This window comes from Pseudorca crassidens, chromosome 13 (genome assembly GCF_039906515.1).
Source record: "Pseudorca crassidens isolate mPseCra1 chromosome 13, mPseCra1.hap1, whole genome shotgun sequence".
NCBI lineage: Eukaryota > Metazoa > Chordata > Mammalia > Artiodactyla > Delphinidae > Pseudorca > Pseudorca crassidens.
In genome coordinates, this window is record NC_090308.1 from 71,187,156 (window position 1) to 71,209,882 (window position 22,727).

Here is a 22,727-nt window from a genome sequence, read left to right on the forward strand (position 1 = left end):
AAATAGAAATTTTAGTTATAAATGCAGTTTCAGAATTTGTTGAATTTTAAGGAACTTAAATTTTAACAAACCCTGCTGTCTTTTTTGAGAAGTAGATGACAACCTAAGAAAATGGTTTCATTTTGTTTACGTTTCATTGTTTGTCCTTGGTGTAAAAAAGTTGTGAATTTTTTGATACTATAAATACTTCTGATACTATAAATAACTGAGTAAGAATGGTTAACAATATATTAAAATATTATCTTATTAACATGTATTTCTCATTTAAAAAAATTCATAATATAATATGTCTCCACATCTTTCTTACTATCCTTTTGGCTACATGGAGTTGGAGTTTCTTTGAAAGATTAGCAACAGAGATTATAGATTTAGAAGTTATTCATCTAAAGATGATTACTGAATCCCTAAGAATAGGTGAACTTGATAAGGGAAGATTATAGGAGGAAAAGAAGGAAAGAAAGGATGATTACTGCTGAATGTTTATAATTTCCAGTGTCACAGGGAATAATTAAGAGGTGTCAGCAAAATATAACAGAAAGAATGATAAGAGAAATGAAAGTATATCTAAGTGTTAGAAAATAATACAGAAGTAAAGTTGTAGGAACTGGATTACAGTGGGTTAACAAATGAGTGAACACATTTCTGTTTTAATTCTTAAACTTGAGTGGTTCTTGGCCAAAGAGAACTTCAGTCAACTTCAAATTCCTTATCCTGGCATTCAAGACTATTCATAATCTGAAACTCAGCGGCCAATGTTGATCTTCTAAAGTTCCTCAAACTATTGTCCTCAGGGTCCTCCAGCACAAACTCTGAGACCTCTGTGGTTTTTTCCCCCACCTCACTCTTTTCCCCATTGGAATCCTACCAAGGGCCCTGTTTAAGCCTCAACCTAATTCATGTTGTCTTCCCTAAATCCTATAGTGATCTCTTTGTGTACCGCTGGTTTTGCTTTTAATTTGAACCTTCTTTAAATTTTCTGCTTGTATCTTTTGTCTTCCCAATGAGACTGTAAGCATTTTAAGGGCAAGGTCCGTGTTTCCTATTTACTGCTCAATTTGCTCAGTTACATTTTTAAAAGTGAGTAATAACGTTATCGCTAAGGTACCCATCAGAGGTAAAATGCTCTGGATCTTGAATGCTGCATAGTGCCATGTATGTAATAAATACTAAAAAAAAATTTCATTAAATCAAAATGTGTTTGGTCGACCTGATTACAGTGAATTCTTGATAGTTTATAGTCAAAGAAAGACTAATGTTTTCACCAACATCTGTCCATATACTTTCTGTTATAAAAATACCTTGTATACGGAATACATACAAATGCTGTCTTGGTAGTTTTATGATAAAATTATAACTCCCTTATTTTATCATTACAGTCCTTTTCTTTCTAAACATACTGTTCACTTCACTGATGGCAACATTGGTGCTCTGTGGAAGCCAGTATATAAAGTTGTTAAAACCATGGACCCTGTGGTTCAGTCCAGGTCCTACAACTTATTAGCAGTATGAACTCAACCATGGCCCTAATCTCTCTGAGCTCCAGTTCCTTCATGCATAAAATGGGTAATAACTACCTTCCTCCTTGGGCTGCTGAGAGTTAAAGGAGGGAATCCCTATAAATGTGGAGCACTGTGCCTGGCCCTTAGTAAGTGCCGTCACTGTAATTAGGGTTTTGTCCAATTTAACAAAGCCACAAGAGAAAGTTCTCTGCAGTTTTTACATGTTAATTTTATGGGTGGTATTTCTGTTAACTTCTAAAACCATTTACACCCACTATTTTATGTGATATTTTGATCATAAAATAGTAGGTTCTTTTCATAGTCATGTAGAGTCCAATTGGCTAACGTCCTTGGGTTCCACTGCTTATAATTTCATAGCGACAAGGCTGGTTCAATCTGGAACAAAATATCCCTTCCATGGCTTTCTTTTATTATATGATGCAAGATGCTTGTATCACAAAATGAATTCAGGGTGCCTCTCCCTATATCTTTAGGACTCAAATCAGAGTTAATTACCAAGTAGAGAAAATTCACGAAATGAAAACTGATAGGCAGTATTCTCCAGGGGATGATTCTGAAATATCCTTTTGTAAATGATGAGGTATCTTGTGCACCCTTTTACTACCTATGCCTATTCCCAGACTTCACTTAGAAAACATTATAAATTCATAGCCTGACCACATTGTATCCTAAACACTGAAGGCAAGCCATATTGTGAGGATTTCATTTTAACCACAGAGAAATTGTAACCAGCCCCAAACCACAGGACCAAGTAAGTAGTAGGTCCAGGAATAGAACTGAGAAGGCTCTGATTCCTCCTCACATCCCGTAACCACAAGGTTCTGCTGCTTTGGTACATAATAACAGATCATCTGGTGCTGCTGGACCACAGTACATGACACATCAGGAGCAAACCATAGGACCCTGTCTGAAAACACACAGCCTTTACTTTCTAAAGGGCTGCTTAGAAGCCAGAGAGGCGGGGAAGGAGCCATGATGAGCACCAGATGATTGTTGACTGATATTTGTGTTTGGGGTAAGCAGTTGCTACCACAGAGTTTGCCTCTCTGCTAAGGTTGTTTAAACAAAAACAAGGTAATGATTTATAGCCATGGAGATGCTTTTATTTGAGTTATGTTTAATCAAGATAGCTAAAGAGTGTCCTAGAATGGCATCGCGTCTATGAGAAGCGTAGACATTTTATGTTCCTTTCAAGAACTGGCCCACTCCCCATTTTACTTTAAAAGTTTTGCTTCTTTGCCTTTAGTTGATTTCCAGAGCACTGACATGGTTGTGTTGAAGTACTTGTCCTGCTGTATTGTTGCTGTGCGGGGAAGAAATTTGCCAGCCTCCTCACTGTGTCGTGCCGGAAGTATAGCTTACTTATCCTTATTATTTTATATGGATACAAATTACTTGTATTTACTTATATTTTGTTTTGTTATATCACAGATGTTTTTTTTTTTTCTGGGATTATTTCCTTTCTCTCTGAAATACACCCATTAGTAAAAGTCCTTTAGTAAAAGTCTTGGCTTTTATTTATCTAAAGGCGACTTTGTTTCAACCGTACTCTTGAAGAATAGCTTTGCTAGATATACGATTCTTGAATGAGATTTATTTTCTCTTAGGCTTTGGAGGGTATTATTTCACTGTTTATGGCTTCTATTGTTACTATTAAGTAATAGAAAATATCTAGTGATTATGGAGTACTTAGTGCCAATCTTTACACGTTGAACATTGGCACTTATCGCTTCATTTAATCCTGATAATATACTTATGATAATATGCCATTGTTATTCTTATTTATTCTGAGGGAGAAACAGAGGCACAGTGACAGAATTTCATCCCTGGATCTCTGACTCTAGAGCCCATGTTTGTTTTGTTTTGTTTTTTAATTGAGGTGTAGTTGACATATAACATTATTGTAGTTTCAGGTGTTCAACATAATGATTCAGTGTTTGTATACATTGCAAAATGATCACCACAGTAAGTCTAGTTAACATCCATCACCATACATAGTTACAAAAAAGTTTTTATCTTTCAAGATCTACTCTCTTAGCAACTTTCAAATATGTAATACAATATTATTAACTATAGTCATCATGCTGTACATTATATTCCCAGGACTTACTTACTTTACACCGTGACGTTTGTAGCCTTTGATCACCTTCACCCATTTCCCCACCCCCACCCCCACCCCCACCCCCTTCTCTGGCAGCCACCAAAAAGTTCTCTGTATCTATGAACTTTTTTTTTTCTTCTTGTTTGTTTGTTTTTAGATTCCATATATACGTGAGAGCATACGGTATTTGTCTTTCTCTGTCTTACTTATTTCACTTAGCATAATGCCCTCAATGTCCTTCCATGTTGTTATAAGTGGCAAGATTTCATTTATTTTTTATGCCCAAATAATATTCCATTGTGTATATATGCCATATTTTCTTTATCCATTCATCCATTGATGGACACTTAGGTTGTTTCCATTTCTTGGCTATTGTCAATAATGCTGCAGTGAACATGGGGGTGCAGATATTTTTTTGAATTAATATTTTCATTTTCTTCAAAGAAATACCCAGAAGTGGAGTTGCTGGATCATACAGTAGTTCTATTTTTAATTTTTTTTGAGGAACCTCCATACTGGTTTCCATAGTGGCTGCACCAATTTACATTCCCACCAACAGTGCAGGAGCGTTCCTTTTTTTCCACATCCTTGCCAACACTTGTTATTTTTATCTTTTTGATAAGATTCACTCTAACAGATATGAGGTGATATCTCATTGTGGTCTTGATTTGCATTTCTGTTGATTAGCGATGATTAGTGATGCTGAGCATCTTTTCATGTACCTATTGGCCATCCGTATGTCTTCTTTGAAAAATGTCTGTTCAGATCTGCCCATTTTTTAATTGGAGGGGTTTGGTTTTTTACTGTTGAGTAGAGTCTATGTTTTTAAACTGCTAACACAGCCAAGCAAATACTTAAAAAAGAAGAATGAGAGATAAATAATACTACTAAATATTAAAGTCACTTAAAAACTATAGTAGTTAAAATAGAGGCATTTTTCAGTGGATAGAGCGATTAGTAGATTAATCATTACTATTATAGGCTATCATTACCGAGCAGTACCAACATGCTGTGCCTGTTTTCTCATCTATAAGATGAGAATAATAATAGTGCCTGCCTCATAGAGTGGTTGTGAAGAATAAGTGAGTGTACACACACACACACACACACACACACACACACACAGGTGTACACACACATATTATTAAAGGTTAAAAGATACTTGTTGTCGTTAGCCATAGTAGAATAAAAGAGAAAAGCACAGAAAACTGACTCTACTATGTATGAGAATATAGTATCTGATTACAGGTGATGAGGGGAAAAGATAGGCTATTAAGTAGATGGTGCTGGCAGAGTTGAGTGAATTATATAGAAGTCAGATGTTTTTATCTATATTTAAAAAAAATCTACATCTAAACAGTGAAAAATAATACCAGCTGTAGAGGTTAATCATTTTCTATATCCATGACATCACTAGAGGAAATTTTTGATTAATAGTTAAAGGTGTGTGGAGAAGATTGTAATAAGCATGCCATCAAGGGCAGAAGCTGTAAGTAAGAAGATGGAAAGATCTGACTACATAAAAATTTAGAATTCCTTTTGTAAAAACAAACAGGAATGCTGTGTAAATGATTAATGACACAGTATGCTAGAGTAGGGAGGCCACATGCACCATATATAACAGGAAGTTAATATTCTTAATATGTGAAGAACTCTTATGAAATAATAAAGAAAAGACTGTAAAAATAGAAAAACAAACCAAAGACCATATAATCTTCCAGGAACAATTACAATGACCAATGGACATAGAAAAAGATGCTAAGGTTCATGAGTAATCAAAAAAAAAAGAAACAAAAATTCAGGAAACAGTCTTCACCTTGAATTTTACAGTGATTTAAAAAGATAGACCTTCAGGGACATAATAATAATATGTAAATAACTGCAATGGAAGAAAAACAGGTGATTTACAAAGTATTTTGTTAGATCAGAAGAAAGCGACCTCATCTACATTGTGATATCAGAATGTGGTAGTGTGAGACTGTCTTTGACGTATAGGCATACTATTAACAAGAAGTGAAAAGTGAGGGAAAGTTTGTCAGCCTCTCTTTTGAGAGGTTTGGGAGTAGGTGGAAAGAGAGATAAGTAACCATAGCTTTGGCTTTGTCTTGGTCAAGAGACATGGTTTTAAAATCAGGGAGTCCTGAGGCTCCTTGGAGACGGGAAGGAACCAGTAGAGAAGGAGAAATTGAAGCCGTTAGTGTAGAGAGGTAGAGTTGAGGCAGTAAGGTCTGTAGAGAGATTAGAAACAAGGAAGCAAGAATACATCTTGGAAGTGGAAGAAGAAAAGAAGTAAAAGCACACATATTTTTAAATGTGGGGGAGCTGAGCAAGTGAAGATTGTTCACTCTGCATGGCATTCATCTGAAGTAGTGGCTGGTAAGAGATGGAATGCTTGTGGGACAAGGGGAGTAAAAAATGGTTTGCAGAAGCTGCTCTGGCATCATGCTATTGACCAGTAAGCAATAGAAAACAAATATTGCAGGACTTGATTGAGGTCCTAGCTGAGACTCCATAGCATGGACTCGTGTGCTATCTAAGTGGAATGAGGGAGAGCAAGGGACCAGGGGCTGCTAGTGTTGCTGAAAACTCGGCGTCTGTGCACCAGTGGCGAATCGAATCTCAGAGACAGAGTTTTGGGTGAAGGAGGAAAGAATAGCTTTCTTGCTTTGCCAGTCAAAGGGGGACACAGAGGGCTCATGACCCTCAAAAACTATGTGTCCCAACCTAGGAGGATTTGGTGAGGAGTTTTCCAGCAGCGGTTCAAGGGCTGGGTTGCTGATAAGGATCAGAGTGTGTGCAGGTCCTGCACTCCTTTAATCTGGTCTCGTGTCCTCTCTTGATGAGCTTCTCTGGTTCCTTTCATCTGGCCTCAGGTGGTCTTCTCTGGAATGAAGGATGCTAACATCTTCCGTTTGTTGGGGGTTTTAGTTCTGTAAAGAGTTTAAAGATATTGTTATGTGTATGCCTTGAGGTGGAACCAGGACCTGCCCCAAGGCTGCACTATTGTTTCTTGACTGCTCCTCTCTTGTCTCTGCCTGCCCTCCCTTCCCTGATTAGCAACTGTTTGGACCTTGCCCTTTGGAACTCAGGGAAGTTCATGGAGGCTGACGGCCATCCCGTACAAGAACAGGGAGGACAGAATCAGGGGACAGAAAGTTCTTCTATGCCCAGAAGCCCCACAGGGTCCTGCTCCGTTTCACTAGGGGGATGGCCAGTGCATGGCTGGAGCAACTGTCTTCAGCATACAGAGGCGAAGCTAGGAAGAATGAACTCAGAGGAAAGGAAGGACCAAATGAAGAGTGGGTAGTGTGCTGGGGAAGGAGTTGGTGGAAGAGAGGGAAGACAGAACTAGGGGCAGAGGAGAGTATTAGAGAATTTAAGATATTGGCAGTAGAACTTTTAGACCATTAACTTCTTATTCATATTTTATTAGTCTTTTTGCTCATACGGGAATTTTCTAATGCTGCTTGTTTGAATTAAAATATTACTTCTTTTAAAGGCCTAAAGGACTACTATAGAAAGTCTTCTGAACAAATAATTAACATTTCCAAAATGACTCTGATAGAAAAGAAAAGAGGAAAGTATACGGGAAAGAATTTTAAAGTGCTGGTGGAAAACATAGCAGTTTCTTAGGAATTTGTTTTCTTAGGTAACTGTAGAAAATATTTTCAAAGGAGGGGCAAATAAATATGAATAAAAATTATAAGAATAACTGTGATTTACATGATTTAAATTCCTGTTTGTATTTGGGAATTCAACCAAAAGAGAAAAATGTGTTAACGTCTTATAGCACTAAATGAGTTTTTTGAAAAATCTTGGTTTGCCTAGGCTAACCTTTTTACCTCTGTTAATAGAAACTATTGATATTGAAAACGTCTATAACCTACTTAGTGCCAACTCTTTAAAAAGTAACATGAAACGAACTTGATTTTGTTTCTTGCTAAATAAAAGAGAAATTCTAGAATAAAAGTCATGTCTATTTAAATAATAGAAAGATTATACTTTTTTTGAACTAGTATGAAAAACGCAAAACACTAGAACTTCTGGAATTTGGGCAAATAAAGGGAAATACCTACTCTGATGCAACTCATTCAAAGCAACTGATAGTCATAGTATTCGGCAGTACAGATTATTAACCGAACCAATTATTCTTATTGAATGAAGTAAATTTTTGCTTACATATTATATTCACTTGATCTTCTCTCTACTGAAGTAGTACTGTCTGAAAGAGTTTTAAGTCTCTCAGGAAGCTTTTGATCTAGTTGATGAGACATCTACATGCTAGTAGTTTTAGACCCCTCGTAACCGGTATAGAAAATATTTGCCGATTCAAGAGTGACGGTGATTTGCAATGGCAGTGCATTAATAAAGACATGGGAAGGAGACGGACATGGCGTGTTTGAGAGAGGAGAGAAGTGGTTCAGTGGGGAAGGGACTTACCCTGCAATATAGGGAGAGGGAAGGCAATTGAAAAGATAAAATGTGATTATAGATCCTTGAGTTTAAGGAATTTGAGCGTCATCATCAGAGCAATCCACTCTCTGAATTTTGAGCAAGGGAGTAGCTGGCGGAAGTTATTGTTTTACAAAACTTTGGTGGCTCTATGTCATATGTTTGAGGGAGACAAGGAGAAGCAGAGACCCGTAGACTTTTTGCAGTCCTAGCAGGAGTGAGACTAATTTCTTTGGCTGTGATAATATTTAAATAGTAGAAATGATAGAAAATGGTAATTAACTGAATATGGTGGGTTAAAAAGGAAATAGTAAAATAATAGCTTCAGTCTTTGGGTCTCTGAGACATGGAAATATATGCTTCCATCGTAGGAAAAAAATTGTTGGAGTTGAGAGTCAAGAGCCTACTTGACTTTGGAAATGTTCTGTGAAGATGATTGAGTTTCAATAAGCAATTTAGGTTGGAAATACAGAATAGATAATCTATAAGAAGGTGTTGGTTTAAGTCTTGAGGAGACAGACTTCACCATGAAGAGGTAGGGCCATCATAAATGTTAAACAACCAAACCTATGCTTAGCAGCTTTCTGTTAACTGTTGGTTTGCAACAAAACATAACCCCTAAAGACTAGTCAGTCTTTTCACTAGTTTATTATTCTGATTAAATTTTACAAAACTTTTCTGTTATAGAGCTCCTTATTTTTAGTTTTAGAACTCAGCGTTGTTCAAAGGTATATACTTAAAGGTATATATAATAACCTACAGGATAACAGAAAGGAATCAATCATAAGCTTAAAGCTTAGCTTAAACATCAGGCTCTACCACATCATCAGGCAGACTTGAGTGCAGATCTCCCCTCCCCAGCTTACTGGTGCCCAAGGCTATCCTCATCTATAAAATTGCACCCTGAGATTAAATGAGGAAATATCTATAAATTACATTCATCCAACAAATATTTGCTGAGGACTTATGGGTATTATGGAAATGTAATGAGTTTAATTTTGGACTTTTCAACTTGAGGTACGTTCAAGTGAAATTATCCAGCTGGTCATGAGATTTACAAGTCTGGAGTTCACAGGAGTAGAGTAGAAACATACCTTTGGGAGTCACTGTATATAATTGGTGATTAAAAGTATGAGTAGGATTGAGATTCTGTCAGGCCGGACGGACGCGCGCACACACACACACATACACCATATAGTAGACCAAGGACAGAGTCATGGGAAACACCAATGTTTAAGTGCTAAGAACTCCTTAAGGGAGAAAGAAGAAGAAATGATCAGTAGTTTAGGAGAAGGCACAGAAAAGCGCGATATCACAGAAGCCTAGGGAATAGAGTTTCAAGGAAAAAAGGTAAACAGAAATAGTGGCAATGCAGCAAAGAGCCCTGGTAAATTAGGGATGGGAAACAGTGTTTCTTGGATTTTTAGTTCGGAAACATTCTAATTTTAGAGCAGCAATTTTAGCAGAGTCGTGAGGACAGAAGGTAAATGACAGGGGATGGAGAAATAATGTAAACTGTAAACTAATATTTCATATACCTTAAGTGGAAAGGATAGGAAAAACATGGGGTGGAGAAAGAACTTTTTCCCTCTAATGAGAAGCTCCAAGTCAGTTATCAAAAAAGAGGAAGGAACTTATCCAGAAGAAGGAGTTGTAAATAGGAGAGAGGGAGCTAATTAAGAAGGAAGTGTTGGGAACGTGGGCAGCAGCGGTGAGTTACCTTAAACAGGAAGAGGAACGCCTTGTTGACTGATGCCTGCAGGGTAGCGCTAAAGATAGAGATGGGAGATGCGAGATGCGAGATGCAAGATGCGGTGGGAGGAGAATAGTTGAGGGAGATCACACATTATGCCCTCACTATACCAGGAAGTAGGAGACAGGTGAAGAGGTCAAGATTTAAAAGGATTGGCGAAGATTAGGAATAGCCTTTGGGTGCAATAGCAGTGGAAGCTGACCAAAGACAAAGAAAAGGAATCATAAGTATGGCAGCAGTGGGAGTCTAGCCGAGGTTGGAGACCATACATCTCTAAATCACCTAGCGAGGATGGCCATGGCTATGAGGCTTTCTCTGGCAACTCTCAGATACTTGGGGTATCAATGGTGTTAATTTCCCTTGTCTTGGATGTACAGGCCATAGATGATCATAAGAATAAAGGGTCAAACCAGTAAGTTAATTTCAGGAATAAAAATCTGTGCTGTATACTTCAAAGCTCAAAGCTTTTCGGTGTTTGGTTATGGCTATAGAACAAACACCAGAATCCTAGGCTAGAATGTTTAAGGTTTCCAACATAAGATTCTGACCGTGTCTCTCACTGCACCCTTACGTGCACCGAACACGACATTTAGGCCGAATGGGGCTTCTTGCTAATTTTTGAATGATTTTTTTTCTCTCCTAACTTTCACTTCAGTTACTTTGCTTCTGCTGTTTACTCAGCTTGTAGAACCTTACATCTCTACTTTTGAAATCATGACGTGATTAAAACTCAGTTCATTTGTTACCTGGTTTGTAACCCCAGTCAGGAGTGATATGTGGCTTCTCAACATCTGTTATCCCTTGTTTGTACCACTTTCATATTACTTTTCATTTATTTCAAAATAATTTCTACTAACTTTTAAATTCCTTGACTGCAGGGTACCATATTTTTGCCATCTTTGTAGTATTTCACAGTGCCAATGCAATGCTTTTTCCTGTAGTAAGCATGTAGTAAATATTTACTGAACAGACATTGTATTATATATTTATACTAAGTAGCAAGATAGGACCTTTAAAAGAAAATAATGTTTTGCCTTTTCTATAGTCTAATTTTCAAGGTTTATTTTTAAATGTTATTTCATTAACCTCTTCTAATGTGAATATTTTGTCCCATAGGTATGGCATGAATTGCCTTATTCAGTTTGAAGATTTTGCCAATATAAATGCATTTCGGCTCCTGAAAAAGTATCAAAACCAGTACTGCACATTCAATGATGATATTCAAGGTAATCAGATTTTCACTGCATGTAGATCAAGATCAACATGTCCTGATATTAGTTTGTAATTTTATAATGATTCAAATTCAGTAAATTTGCACTGGATACTGATTAAATGCCAGGGATTATGCTTGATGATTTCACACATTATTTCTCATTTAATTTTACGTATTTGAGAAAAGTACTCTGTGACTTCAGAATGTACCATATTACGTGTGAGCTAGAGAACAGGTGCCCTAAAATCTGATAAAATCCCCAGTGATTATGGCTAAACAAAGAATAAAATGTATGAAAATATATTATTCATTGTTTAAAATGAAGACTGTATATTTTTCTCTCTTCAGCCTTCATCTCCGTCAGTTTTCTGAGCTTAGAGATCAGTCACAGTTTCTGAGCTTTACCCCAGCAGAAGCTGCCTTTGTATACAGTGTGTACCGCGGTTTCCTGTTTGTCTTTGATTGATTGTAGATGCTTGGCTACCAGCTTTTGTCTAAGTTACTTGTTTTGTTTCTCACTAAGCCTTTTTTTGCAACTCTCTCTAGATCCACCCCCCCTGCACCAACCCACCTCCCCACCTCCCCAAATCCGAAACCTTCCAATGAGAATCTTACTCTTCCTGTTTCATTAAGGGCAGGTAGAATAAAAGCGCAGGCAGAGATCCAAAGGAGGAAGACCATAGTAAGTTCTGGCAACCCGAAAGAAGATCACAAATGGCTTCCATTCCACTCATCGCAGTGAACATTTTTCAGTGTTGACCTTACTTGGATTCTCAGCAGCATTTAACATTGTAGACCCCACTGTCTTCCTTGAAATACTCTCTTCCGTCAACTTCCGTGTCACATGCCCCTGCTGACTTGCTTCCTACCTCTTTGAATTTTCACCCTTTTTTTTTTCCAGGTTCATCCCTCTCTGACTAGCTATTAAGTGCCAGAACACTGCAACACTCAGTCCCAGGCCCTTTTCTCTTTGTTCTATTATATCTTAGGTATATACTGCAAGGCCACCCATCCCACTAGCAGATTTATATATTTAGCCCAGACTTCTTTGAATTCCGGGTCCATATACCCATCTGGTTATTTAAAATTTCCTCTGGGATGTCTCAAAGTTATCTCATACTCAACCTCCCCACCATCAAACTCTTATTTCCCCACCAACCTCAGCCTTCTTCGTGTGTTCTCCTTCTCCGTGAATTCCTGATGTCTCTCTCTTCTTCATCTCTCCCTGCCAAATACACTCCATCACTCATCCTCCTGATTTTCTGTTGTAAAAGTCTGTCTCTTCCACAGATTCCTCTCCATTAACCTAAGGTAAGTTACCATCATCTCTCCTAAATAATGGGCATTTTCTAAGAAATCTGTCCACATTTACTGTTGCTTCCCCTTCTTATGTGTTCTCTCCATAGTATGACTGCAGTTTGCCAGATGTAGACATAGGAGCTGAGAATTTTGTGACAAGCCAAAGTTTTCTTTTTGCCGTAGATATCTAGTCATATCATCCGTTCCATAAAATACTTGAATGGTTTTCCATTGCACTTAAGATGAAAGGTGAAAGTCATAAATATGGTCCAAAATGCATGGTCTGGTCCCTACCTGTCTCTCCAACCTCATTTTTTTTTTTTGCCATTCTAGCCATCACCGTCTTTTTCAGGTCCAAACATAAGCCAGACTTCTTCCTGTCACAGGGTCTATTCAAATGCTGATCCATCCTCCTAGAATACTCTTCCCTCCCCTCTTCAAATCTCTTCTCAATCATGACATTCCTCAGGAGAATCTTCTGGATCCTTGTGCTAAGTCAAATCTACCTATCATAGGCTTGCATAGCCCTACTTATTTTTCCCTTGTTGAACTTATCACAGAAACAGTTCTATATATTTATGTAATTAAAAAAATTAATATCTCCCTCCCCACTAAACTTTAAGCTCTGTGAAGGACAAGAATATGTCTGTTTTGTTCATCACCTTGTCATTAATACAGTGCCCAGCCCATAGAAGGTACTTAATGTTAATGAAATGAATAACTGTAACACATCCAAAGCAGGAGTTAGCAAACTACAGCCTATGGGCCAAATCCAGCCCACTGTCTGTTTTTGTAAAGTTTTCTTGCCACACGGCCATGCCCATTTGTTTATGTATTATTTATGATTGCTTTTGTAAGTCTGGGGCAGACATCATGTGACCGCAAACCCTAAAATACTTACTATCTGGCCATGTACAGAAAGAGTTTGGCAGCCTCTGGTCTAAAAAGAATTGGTGAGGGTCGAACTAAGGAATTAGGTTGGCTAAGGTAGGCGTGCATTTTGGGGAGAACCCTTTCACTGTTTTCAGTGTAGAGACTAAATTCATCGGGAGCAAACCTAAAGGCTGTTGCTGTAGTCCAGATGCATGGTGATGGTGCCTGGTTCTGGGGAAATGCCAGTGAAGACTAAGAAATAGATGAGTAGTTGTTGATGATGAGGGTGAGGAAATGGCCAAGGATGGAGCCTAGGTGTTTGCCTTGAAGATCGGGTAGAATGGGAAAGCAGTAACTAAGAATGAGAAAATGAGAGGCATTATAACATATAGATGTTAAGAACTCTGGGGTCAGACTGACTTGCTTTGCTCCTTCTTCATTGGCTGTGGACTTTGATCAATTGACTTCACCTCTCTGAGTTTTAATTTCTCATCTATGGCAGGAAGTTATATAATAGCTTCTATTTTTTTCTTTGGAAATGAGAGGATTAGAAGTTTGATGAGGGTAAAGGGAATTTGAAAGAGCTGCTGTAGAGGACTAGAGAGCCATCTGACCATGAAACACAAAAGGATTCAGTAGTGGGTGCCGAGGGTCCACTGAAGTTGAAAACCACAAACATACCATGACCCCAGGCTGAGCAGCTTGAGTGCAAGAGCTTAGGAGTAGGCAAGGCCAGGATGGTCAGTTGGGTTTATCTATGCTGGGTATTTTATGTATTTGTGCAGAGAAAGGACAACGGGATAAGAGTTAAGGTTAAAGTATGACCATAGCACTAAGTTGGATAGAGAAGGAAGTGAAGATATAAGGACGAGTGGATAGGGCCAAAGGGCTAGATTCCCATGAAATTAAACAATAGGTATAATGGGGATAATTGAGTAAAGAACTGGAAAGGTAGGAGATTGCGACCATGATGAGTGAGCTATTCTAATGTAGTTCTTCCAAGAAGGATTAGTTCTGAGAGATGAACCAAGATGAAACTTAGGAGGAATGTAGCCAAAGTGGAGTAAGATGAATGCCGTTGGAAATGAGGCGGTCAAAGAAAAGCTTACATGTAAAATGAGGATGATAATATTTCTCTCGTAGAGTTTATATTGTGGACAAAATAGTTATTTGTGAAAATACTATCAGCTGAAATATACTTTATAATTTTTAAAATTGACTATGCTTGAGTTCTTTAGTATAACATAGCTATGTAAATATAGTGTATTTAAAGATAATGAGTCTCTTTTTACGTTTTGAGGCGCACTAACGGAATTGATCTACTCTTTCTTTTCCTAAAATCCTTTGTGATGTTAATTACATTATTACTTTATTGCCGTCTTCATGACAAAGATCTTTATGTTATTTCAACTTCATTTTCTTCTTTTTGTATTCATTTTTTTGAGTGTTTATTTATAAGAAGTGAATATGTGGAGGATTTCAGAAAGGAAATGAAGACAGTCTAATTTTAATGTGCTATAACCCTAACTTGAAGATATAATATATAATGATAGAGTGCCTCTGATGCTAGAGACATAGGCTTTGTAGATCAGTGTCTATAAGTCACTTACCAGTTCATTTTGTATAGTCTCTAAAGTAGCCACCAGTTAACTGTTGAACAAAACTGTCCTGTCCTTTCTTTAATGGTCTATATCTTTTGATTTTGTGGGTCTCACAGAAATGTCTGTATAGACGTTAAAGACCGGTATTGCACAGTTTTGAATCATTTTACAGAATAAATAGGTATCAGAGTTCAGTTTAGGGAAAAGAACGCTAAATCCAAATCATCAAACAAAATGAGCGATTAGGAATTAGGGTCAGCATTTCTGTCAACTGTGGCCAAGAATTTAGGGGTCACGGCTTGGGCTGCATCAGCATTAAAGTCAGGAGCACAGGAAATCTGAGGCAGATGCCAGGCCAAGCCAAGAGCACTGCATGTGGAGCTGCCCTGAGAATCCACAGCGGAACATTTCCCCCAGCAGATCACCCCTATGGAGCATTAAATAACTGGTTTTCACCTCAGCTAATCTGCCTAAAGTATAATCTGCACACACACAGTCTACATATTTCCACATTTTAGGGTCCTACCGCCTTAGCCAACAGAAAGTTACGTTTGAGAAAAGTGGGTCTAATCTCTGACTAGACAAAACTTGGGGCAAGTTATTGGGGTTCTGACTAGAAATGACCAAACTGTTTTGTGCTTTCTCCATACCAAAATAGTGTCCTTAGTGACACATCTTCCCCATACGTTTCTATTTTACCTTTTTAACCTTATGTTTTTACTATTTTGCCCACAGGTGTCATACTTTCCTCACTGTGGGCATAGAAATTGCATTCTAGTGCCAACAAAAATAATTACATAACTATTACAGCCTTACCATGTAAATAAATGCTTTTACACTGGGCCTTTGGGGTAACTTTCTTTCTTTCTTTCTTTTTTTTTTTAACAGATGTGTTATTTAAATTTATTAGCATTTTATGAAAAGTATTTGATTTTTAAAAATACTTAAATTCTACTATATAAATGATCTAAAATAATCTTAAATGATAGAGATTTTAGTTCAAAATTTATTTAGACCTTAATGCATTCTAATTATAAATTATTGCTAACTAGAAGAAGTGTGCAAATTAGCTATTAAGAAATGGAAATTACGGGACTTCCCTGGCGGTCCAGTGGTTAAGACTTCACCTTCCAATGCAGGGGGTGCGGGTTCGATCCCACATGCCTCGCGACCAAAAACCCAAAACATAAAACAGAAGCAATATTGTAACAAATGCAATAAAGACTTTAAAAATGGTCCACATTAAAAAAAAAAAGAATTTTAAGAAAAAGAAAGAAAACAGAAATGGAGATTTCATAATATAATCTGGAGACCATCAGAATTCAACAAATTCAGATCAAAAGAATAAGGTCTTATACTTTGGTCTTTAAAATCAGCTGCAGGGCTTCCCTGGTGGTGCAGTGGTTGAGAGTCCGCCTGCCGATGCAGGGGACACGGGTTCGTGCCCCGGTCCGGGAGGATCCCACATGCCGCAGAGCAGCTGGGCCCATGAGCCATGGCCGCTGAGCCTGCGCGTCCGGAGCCTGTGCTCCACAACGGGAGAGGCCACAACAGTGAGAGGCCCGCGTACCGCAAAAAAAAAAAAAAATCAGCTGCGAAAAGAGATTTTTCTTCCCATAATACCCTCTCTGGAATAGCTATTCTCTAACTTGACATTCTAAGTAATTTACATAGAAATTTTTGCCATAATGAACTAGCTTGTTAGGATTTTTGAAAATAAGGTAAATGTAGCCTAATCTTATACCAAATGCTTTGATAATTGAAAAGATCAAAGTCAGACATGGTAGAACAGACATTTCACAAACGAAGGAATACCATTGGCCTGAAAACATGTTTTAAAGTTTAACCACACCAAGTTTTAAAAAGCGTATTAAACAGCAGATGACAAACTCATGTTCTGTATCAAGCTGGCAAAGATTTTTATTGTACTCCCAACTGTTAATGATGCTTTAGGAAAATGAACACTCTTGTACATCGATGTTGGGAATATAAATTGGTACAACTCTTGGGGTGGCAATACATGTCACCGATCTTAATATTATGCAGAGCTTTGATCCAAGAATTCTGTTTTTAGAAATTTATCCTCTGCAGACGAAGGTGTGCAAAACAAATATACAGGGATATTTAGCTAGTTAGTTTACATATTTGTTTATTTTCAAAATGAGATGTGATTGACATATAACACTGTATTAATTTTAGGTGTACAGCTTAATGGTTTGATACACGTATGTATTGCTAAATGATCACCACAATAAGTTAACATCCATCACCACACATAGTTAGTTTTTTCTTGTGATAAGAACTTTGAAGATCTACTCTTGTGCCAACTTTCAGTGTACAATATAGTATTATTAACTTAGTCACCATGATGTACATTACACTCCCAGAACTTATTTATCTTCTAACTGGAAGTCTGTGCCTTTGACTCCCTGTACCCATTTTGTACAACTGCCACCAGTCTGTTCCCTGTATCTATGTGTTTGTTTTTTGTTTTAGATTCCACATATAAGGGAGATAGAGTATTTGTCTTTCACTGTCTGACTTGTTTCACTTAGCATAGTGCCCTCACGGTTCATCCCTGTTGTCACAAAAGATAGAATTTCTTACCTTTTAGTGGTTGAATAATATTCATATATATATATCTACTTCACATTTTCTTTACCCATTCATTTGTCATTGGACACTTGGGTTGTTTCCACGTCTTGGCAATTGTAAATAATGCTACAGTGAACATAGGGGTGCATGTATCTTTTCAAGATGGTGATTTCGTTTCCTGCAGAGAAATATGCAGAAGTGGAATTGCTGGGTCACATAGTAATTCTAGTTTTAATTTTTTGAGGAACCTCCATACTGTTTTTGGAAAACACATAGAGGCTGCACCAATTTACATTCCCACCAGCAGTGCACCAGGGTTCTTTTTTTTCTACATCCTTGACAACATGTGTTATTTTTTGTCTTTTTTTTTTAATACCAGAAATTAAGTTTATTCAGGAAGAGCAGAGGAATTGCAATTTGGGAAATGCATCCTGTAGCAAATTACAGGAGGGTCCCTTGTCTTTTTGATAATAGCCATTCAGACAGGTGTGAGGTAATATCCCATTCTGGTTTTGAATGGCATTCCCCTGATGGTTAGTGAGGTCTTGCCCATTTGTATGTCTTCTCTGGAAAAATGTCTATTCAGATAAAGATATTTATTGTGATGTTATGTTTAATGGCAAAAATCAGAAAGCCTCTAAATACCCAAAGATACAGGTTTGGTTAAATAAGTTATCACAGGTTCATCCTATAGGATATTACAACTATACAAAATAATATTTTAAAATATATTATTGATATGGTAAGATAGTCACAAAATATTTTTAGGTGATAAAAATATGTTAAGTATGTTAAAATAATAAGCATGGCATGAGATTTTTTTAAATTAATTTTTATTGGAATATAGTTGATTAACAATGTTGGGTTAGTTTCAGATGTACAGCAAAATGAATCAGTTATACATATATCCACTCTTTTTTAGATTCTATTCCCATGAAATATTTTTCTATAAAGTTTTCTTGAATTTGCATATATCAGGTAGAGAAAGAACTTGTAAGAATGTACATCAGAATGTTGAAAACTACGGTACCTAGACAATGGGATTATAGGTGACATATTTATTATTATATTATTTATTATTCCTGCCAGTGTCAACTTTCTGCCAGTATTCTTCAAGCCAAGTAGGGAAAGAATAAACTTTCATTTAGTCTTCTTATTTTGAGTATGGTACCGTTGCACCATTATCCCTGGAACCTTACAATTATGTCTGGTGCCTTACAGTCCGGAGACCCTCTTTAGAAAATAAACCTCTAGGGGCTTCCCTGGTGGCGCAGTGGTTGAGAGTCCGCCTGCCGATGCAGGGGACGTGGGTTCGTGCCCCGGTCCGGGAAGATCCCACGTGCTGTGGAGCAGCTGGGCCCGTGAGCCATGGCCGCTGAGCCCGCGCATCCGGAGCCTGTGCTCCGCAACGGGAGAGGCCACAGCAGTGAGAGGCCCGCGTACCGCAAAAAAAAAAAAAAAAAAAAAAAAGAAAAGAAACCTCTAGTTTCTTTCTAAACCTCCAGGGTGTGGGAGAGTCAACTGTGTGCCGACAGGAGAGGGAAGTGGATCTGGGTTCAGACAACTTCTTAACAGATTTTTGAGCAGCTTCCTGTGTGTATCCTCTCTTTTATCCCCACTTCCAGAGGTACTTGGTGCCTCCTACACTCAGGCCCTCAGGACCGGGGTAGGTACCCTGGACCTCTCACATTCACCCCTCAGGACCGGGGTAGGTGCCCAGGACGTCTCACATTCACCCCTCAGGACCAGGGTAGGTGCCCTGGACCTCTCACATTCACCCCTCAGGACCGGGGTAGGTACCCTGGACCTCTCACATTAACCCCTCAGGACCGGGGTAGGTGCCCTAAACGCCTCAGTCTGTGTGCTTAAACACATTTATTCATCCTCCTCCTGCCTCTAGTTCTTGTTCTTCACCTGATCTATTTATCTAGTAAAGCACTGTAATAATTGGATTATACATAAGTCTTCTCTACTAGTTTTATATAGTAAGTCTAATCAGATTTAATAAATGAATTGCATTAGTAGAAGTGATTCTTTGATAAAAGGTAAGACTGATATTTAATAAACACAGCAAAGGGACAGCATAAATGGTGACTTAATGTTAAAGTTGTAATGTACACAAAGACAATAGAAGTTTCTACACTTTTAAGATTGACCCTTTAGTATCTCGCTAACAATGTTAAATGTTAAGTACTCTTTAAAAGTGATAGTACAAAGGTAAACTTTAACCTGTCTTTGATTTCCTAAAAGTTTAGTTTTCGGTCTCAAAGCACAAGTTACTTTGGAACAATTTAATGTGGAGACTCACATTTTTATGTAATATCAACTTGCCACATTTACTCCCTTGATTGCAATGAAATTTAAATCAAGGCAGTATCAGGCGGTAGGACCAGGTTATGTAGAAGAATCATGTTCAAGTTCACCTTTTGGTAGTGCTAAATATTTCTAATTTTGTTAATTAATTCTGTAAAGAGAAGTTTAGATGTTTCATTATGTCCTCAGGAAATATTATAAAATATATTTTTAAAATTTATTTATTTTATTTATTTATTTTTGGCTGCGTTGGATCTTCGTTGCTGTGCTCAGGTTTTCTCTAGTTGCGGCGAGTGGGGGCTTCTCTTGTTGCGGAGCACGGGCTCTAGGCGCGCATGCTTCAGTAGTTGTGGCACGTGGGCTCTAGAGAGCAAGCTCAGTAGTTGTGGCACACGGGCTTAGTTGCTCCGCGGCATGTGGGATCTTCCCGGACCAGGGCTCGAACCCATGTCTCCTGCGTTGGCAGGTGGATTCTTAACCGCTGCATCACCAGGGAATCCCCATAAAATATACTTTTAAATATAAGGCTCTGATATCCAGTGTAGATAGAGACTTATTTTGCCTTATTTGGGGTAATATGTCTGAACTTAAAACATTTTGAGTTTTAGTGCAGAATGATGTAGCATAACCATATAAAAATATCACACATTATAGCTAGTATCTTTTGGAATATTTTATTCTGTCTATCCTTAAATGCCCAATTCTATTTAAAAATCAAAACAATAGTATAGACACAGTGATTGTTGATGATACTTCAACTTTGACTCTTCGGCTGGTTAAATCTTGGGGTGCTGGTAGAATCTGTAGAGACCCTTCAAGTTACAGAATCTCAGAGTTGGAAGGGAGCTTAGAGTCCCTTAAATCCAAACTTCTGGCCAATGTAGAGACAGTTTGAGATGCTATTTGTGAATAAGTGTTCATCTAGTGTCTGGATAGCTGTACCTCTCTAATTAAAATTCTCTTTTCATCTGTTTAACAACTCTAGTCAATCTATCTTGTTGTATGAAGCAAGTACCATTCTAAACCTGCCATGGTATCTTTCTTACGTAGATCAGCGCCTTATTTTTACACAGGCTTTCATCATAAATAATATATAGAAGAGTGACCTTTGTGTGATGTGTGACTTAATTGCAATTCATAATGTGTAGCATGGCGGCTCAAAATTGCAAGCATTTTATACTTGTGTTCCTAAATAAAAAACATGCAAGAGACACACAGCTCTTCAATAATTAATCATTTATTGTGATCTTATTTGTGACTACCAAATTCTATAAGAAAGAAGCAAACAACCAAAAAATTCAAAAGAACAAATCTACTGATGGTGCAATGTTTAATGCATCTTTGGTATTTGGCATACATAACGCTTCATCATTGTGTCACTCTTCAAACCTATTCTAATCTATGTTTTTTGGTTTATTTTTATTTTTTTAACTAAATGAGAGTGTTTAAAGTTTCACTAGGCTTTACTACCCAGCTGAGTGATCTAGGAATCATAGGTAGAATGTTACTTTAGAGGAGTAAATTGTAGATACAACAGGGAGGTACTGCAGGAAGCTTCAGAGTTATATTTCAGACGTGAACCATGAAGGAATTGAGCCATGTAATTATGTTCAAAGCAAAAGAACTGCTCTGTGATCTGTGAAAGCTTATATGGCAAAGCAATAAAATTAGAACTGGTGAAGTTTCTACTACCATGAGGCATGATGAGGAAAGCTCAGTTTTTATCCTAAATGATTTTTACATTAATTTTGTCCAGTGTCTTTGGGATTCACCAGTGATTTATCATAGGCAGGAAGCTGATTAAAGACTGCATCAACATCAGTTTTTCGTTGCTATTAACTGTTAATTTTTCCAGTTGAAAATTAAAACATTTAAATTTTCTAATAGCACTTAGTATTTTTTGATCTCATATAATACAGTGATTTTACAGCTGAGCAAACTGATAAACACAATGATTTCTCTAAATTCATTCAGCTAGTAAACAGGTTGAGCTGGAAATCCACCTAAGAATCCAAACCCCATGTTCTTTTTTATTTATTGACCTATTTATCTATCTATTTATTTATTTTAAAATTGAAGTATAGTTGATTTACAATGTTGTGTTAACTACTGCTGTGCAGAAAAGTGATTCAGTTTGAATATATATACATTCTTTTTTAAAAATATTCTTTTCCATTATGGTTTATCATAGGATATTGAATACAGTTCTCTGTGCTATACAGAAGGACCTTGTTGTTTATCCATCCTATATATAAAAGCTTACCTCTGCTAAACCCAACCTCCCACTCCTAATTTATCCCTCCCCCTCCACCTTTCCCCCCTGGGAACCATAACTTTGTTTTCTACATCTGTGACTCTATTTCTGTTTTGTAAATAACTTCATTTGTATCATTTTTTTAGATTCCGTATATAAGTGATGTCATATGCTATTTGTCTTTCTCTCTCTGACTTACTTCACTTAGTATGATAATCTCTGGTTGCACCCATGTTGCTGCAAATGGCATTATTTCATTCTTTTTGTGGCCGAGTAATATTCCATTGTATATACATATATACCACACCTTCTTTATCCATTCTTCTGTCAGTGGACATTTAGATTGTTTTTATATCTTGGCTATTGTGAATAGTGCTGCTAGGAACATAGGGGTGCATGAATCTTTTTGAATTATAGTTTTTTCTGGATATATGCCCAGGAGTGGGATTGCTGGATCCTATGGTAGCTCTATTTTTAGTTTTCTGAGGAACCTCCATACTGTTTTCCACAGTGGCTGCACCAACTTACATTCCCACCAACAGTGTAGGAGGGTTCCCTCTTCTCCACATCCTCTCCAGCAGGTTCTTAGTCACTGCATCACCAAATTCAGCCACAGAACCTTCTTTTTTGGAAAGTTTTCAAAAGTCGTAAGTTGCTGTCTTAAAAGACAGATGTCAGTAGCCTGAGAATTTCACGTCAAATGCAAGCGTGGGGTCAGACAACCGCAGGTTCCTTTTCTGCACCAGTTACCCT

The 22,727-nt window shown here is 37.5% G+C and overlaps 1 protein-coding gene across 2 annotated transcripts in view; it reads left to right on the forward strand.

Annotated features, from left to right (window-relative positions):
- Nucleotides 1-22,727, forward strand: part of ME1 (malic enzyme 1) — a 195,040-nt gene that overhangs the window by 139,964 nt on the left and 32,349 nt on the right. For both annotated transcript variants that reach the window (XM_067702679.1, XM_067702680.1), the window contains exon 7: nt 10,943-11,052. In XM_067702679.1, coding sequence (XP_067558780.1) covers nt 10,943-11,052 — 110 coding nt within the window. The remainder of the gene's footprint in view (nt 1-10,942; nt 11,053-22,727) is intronic.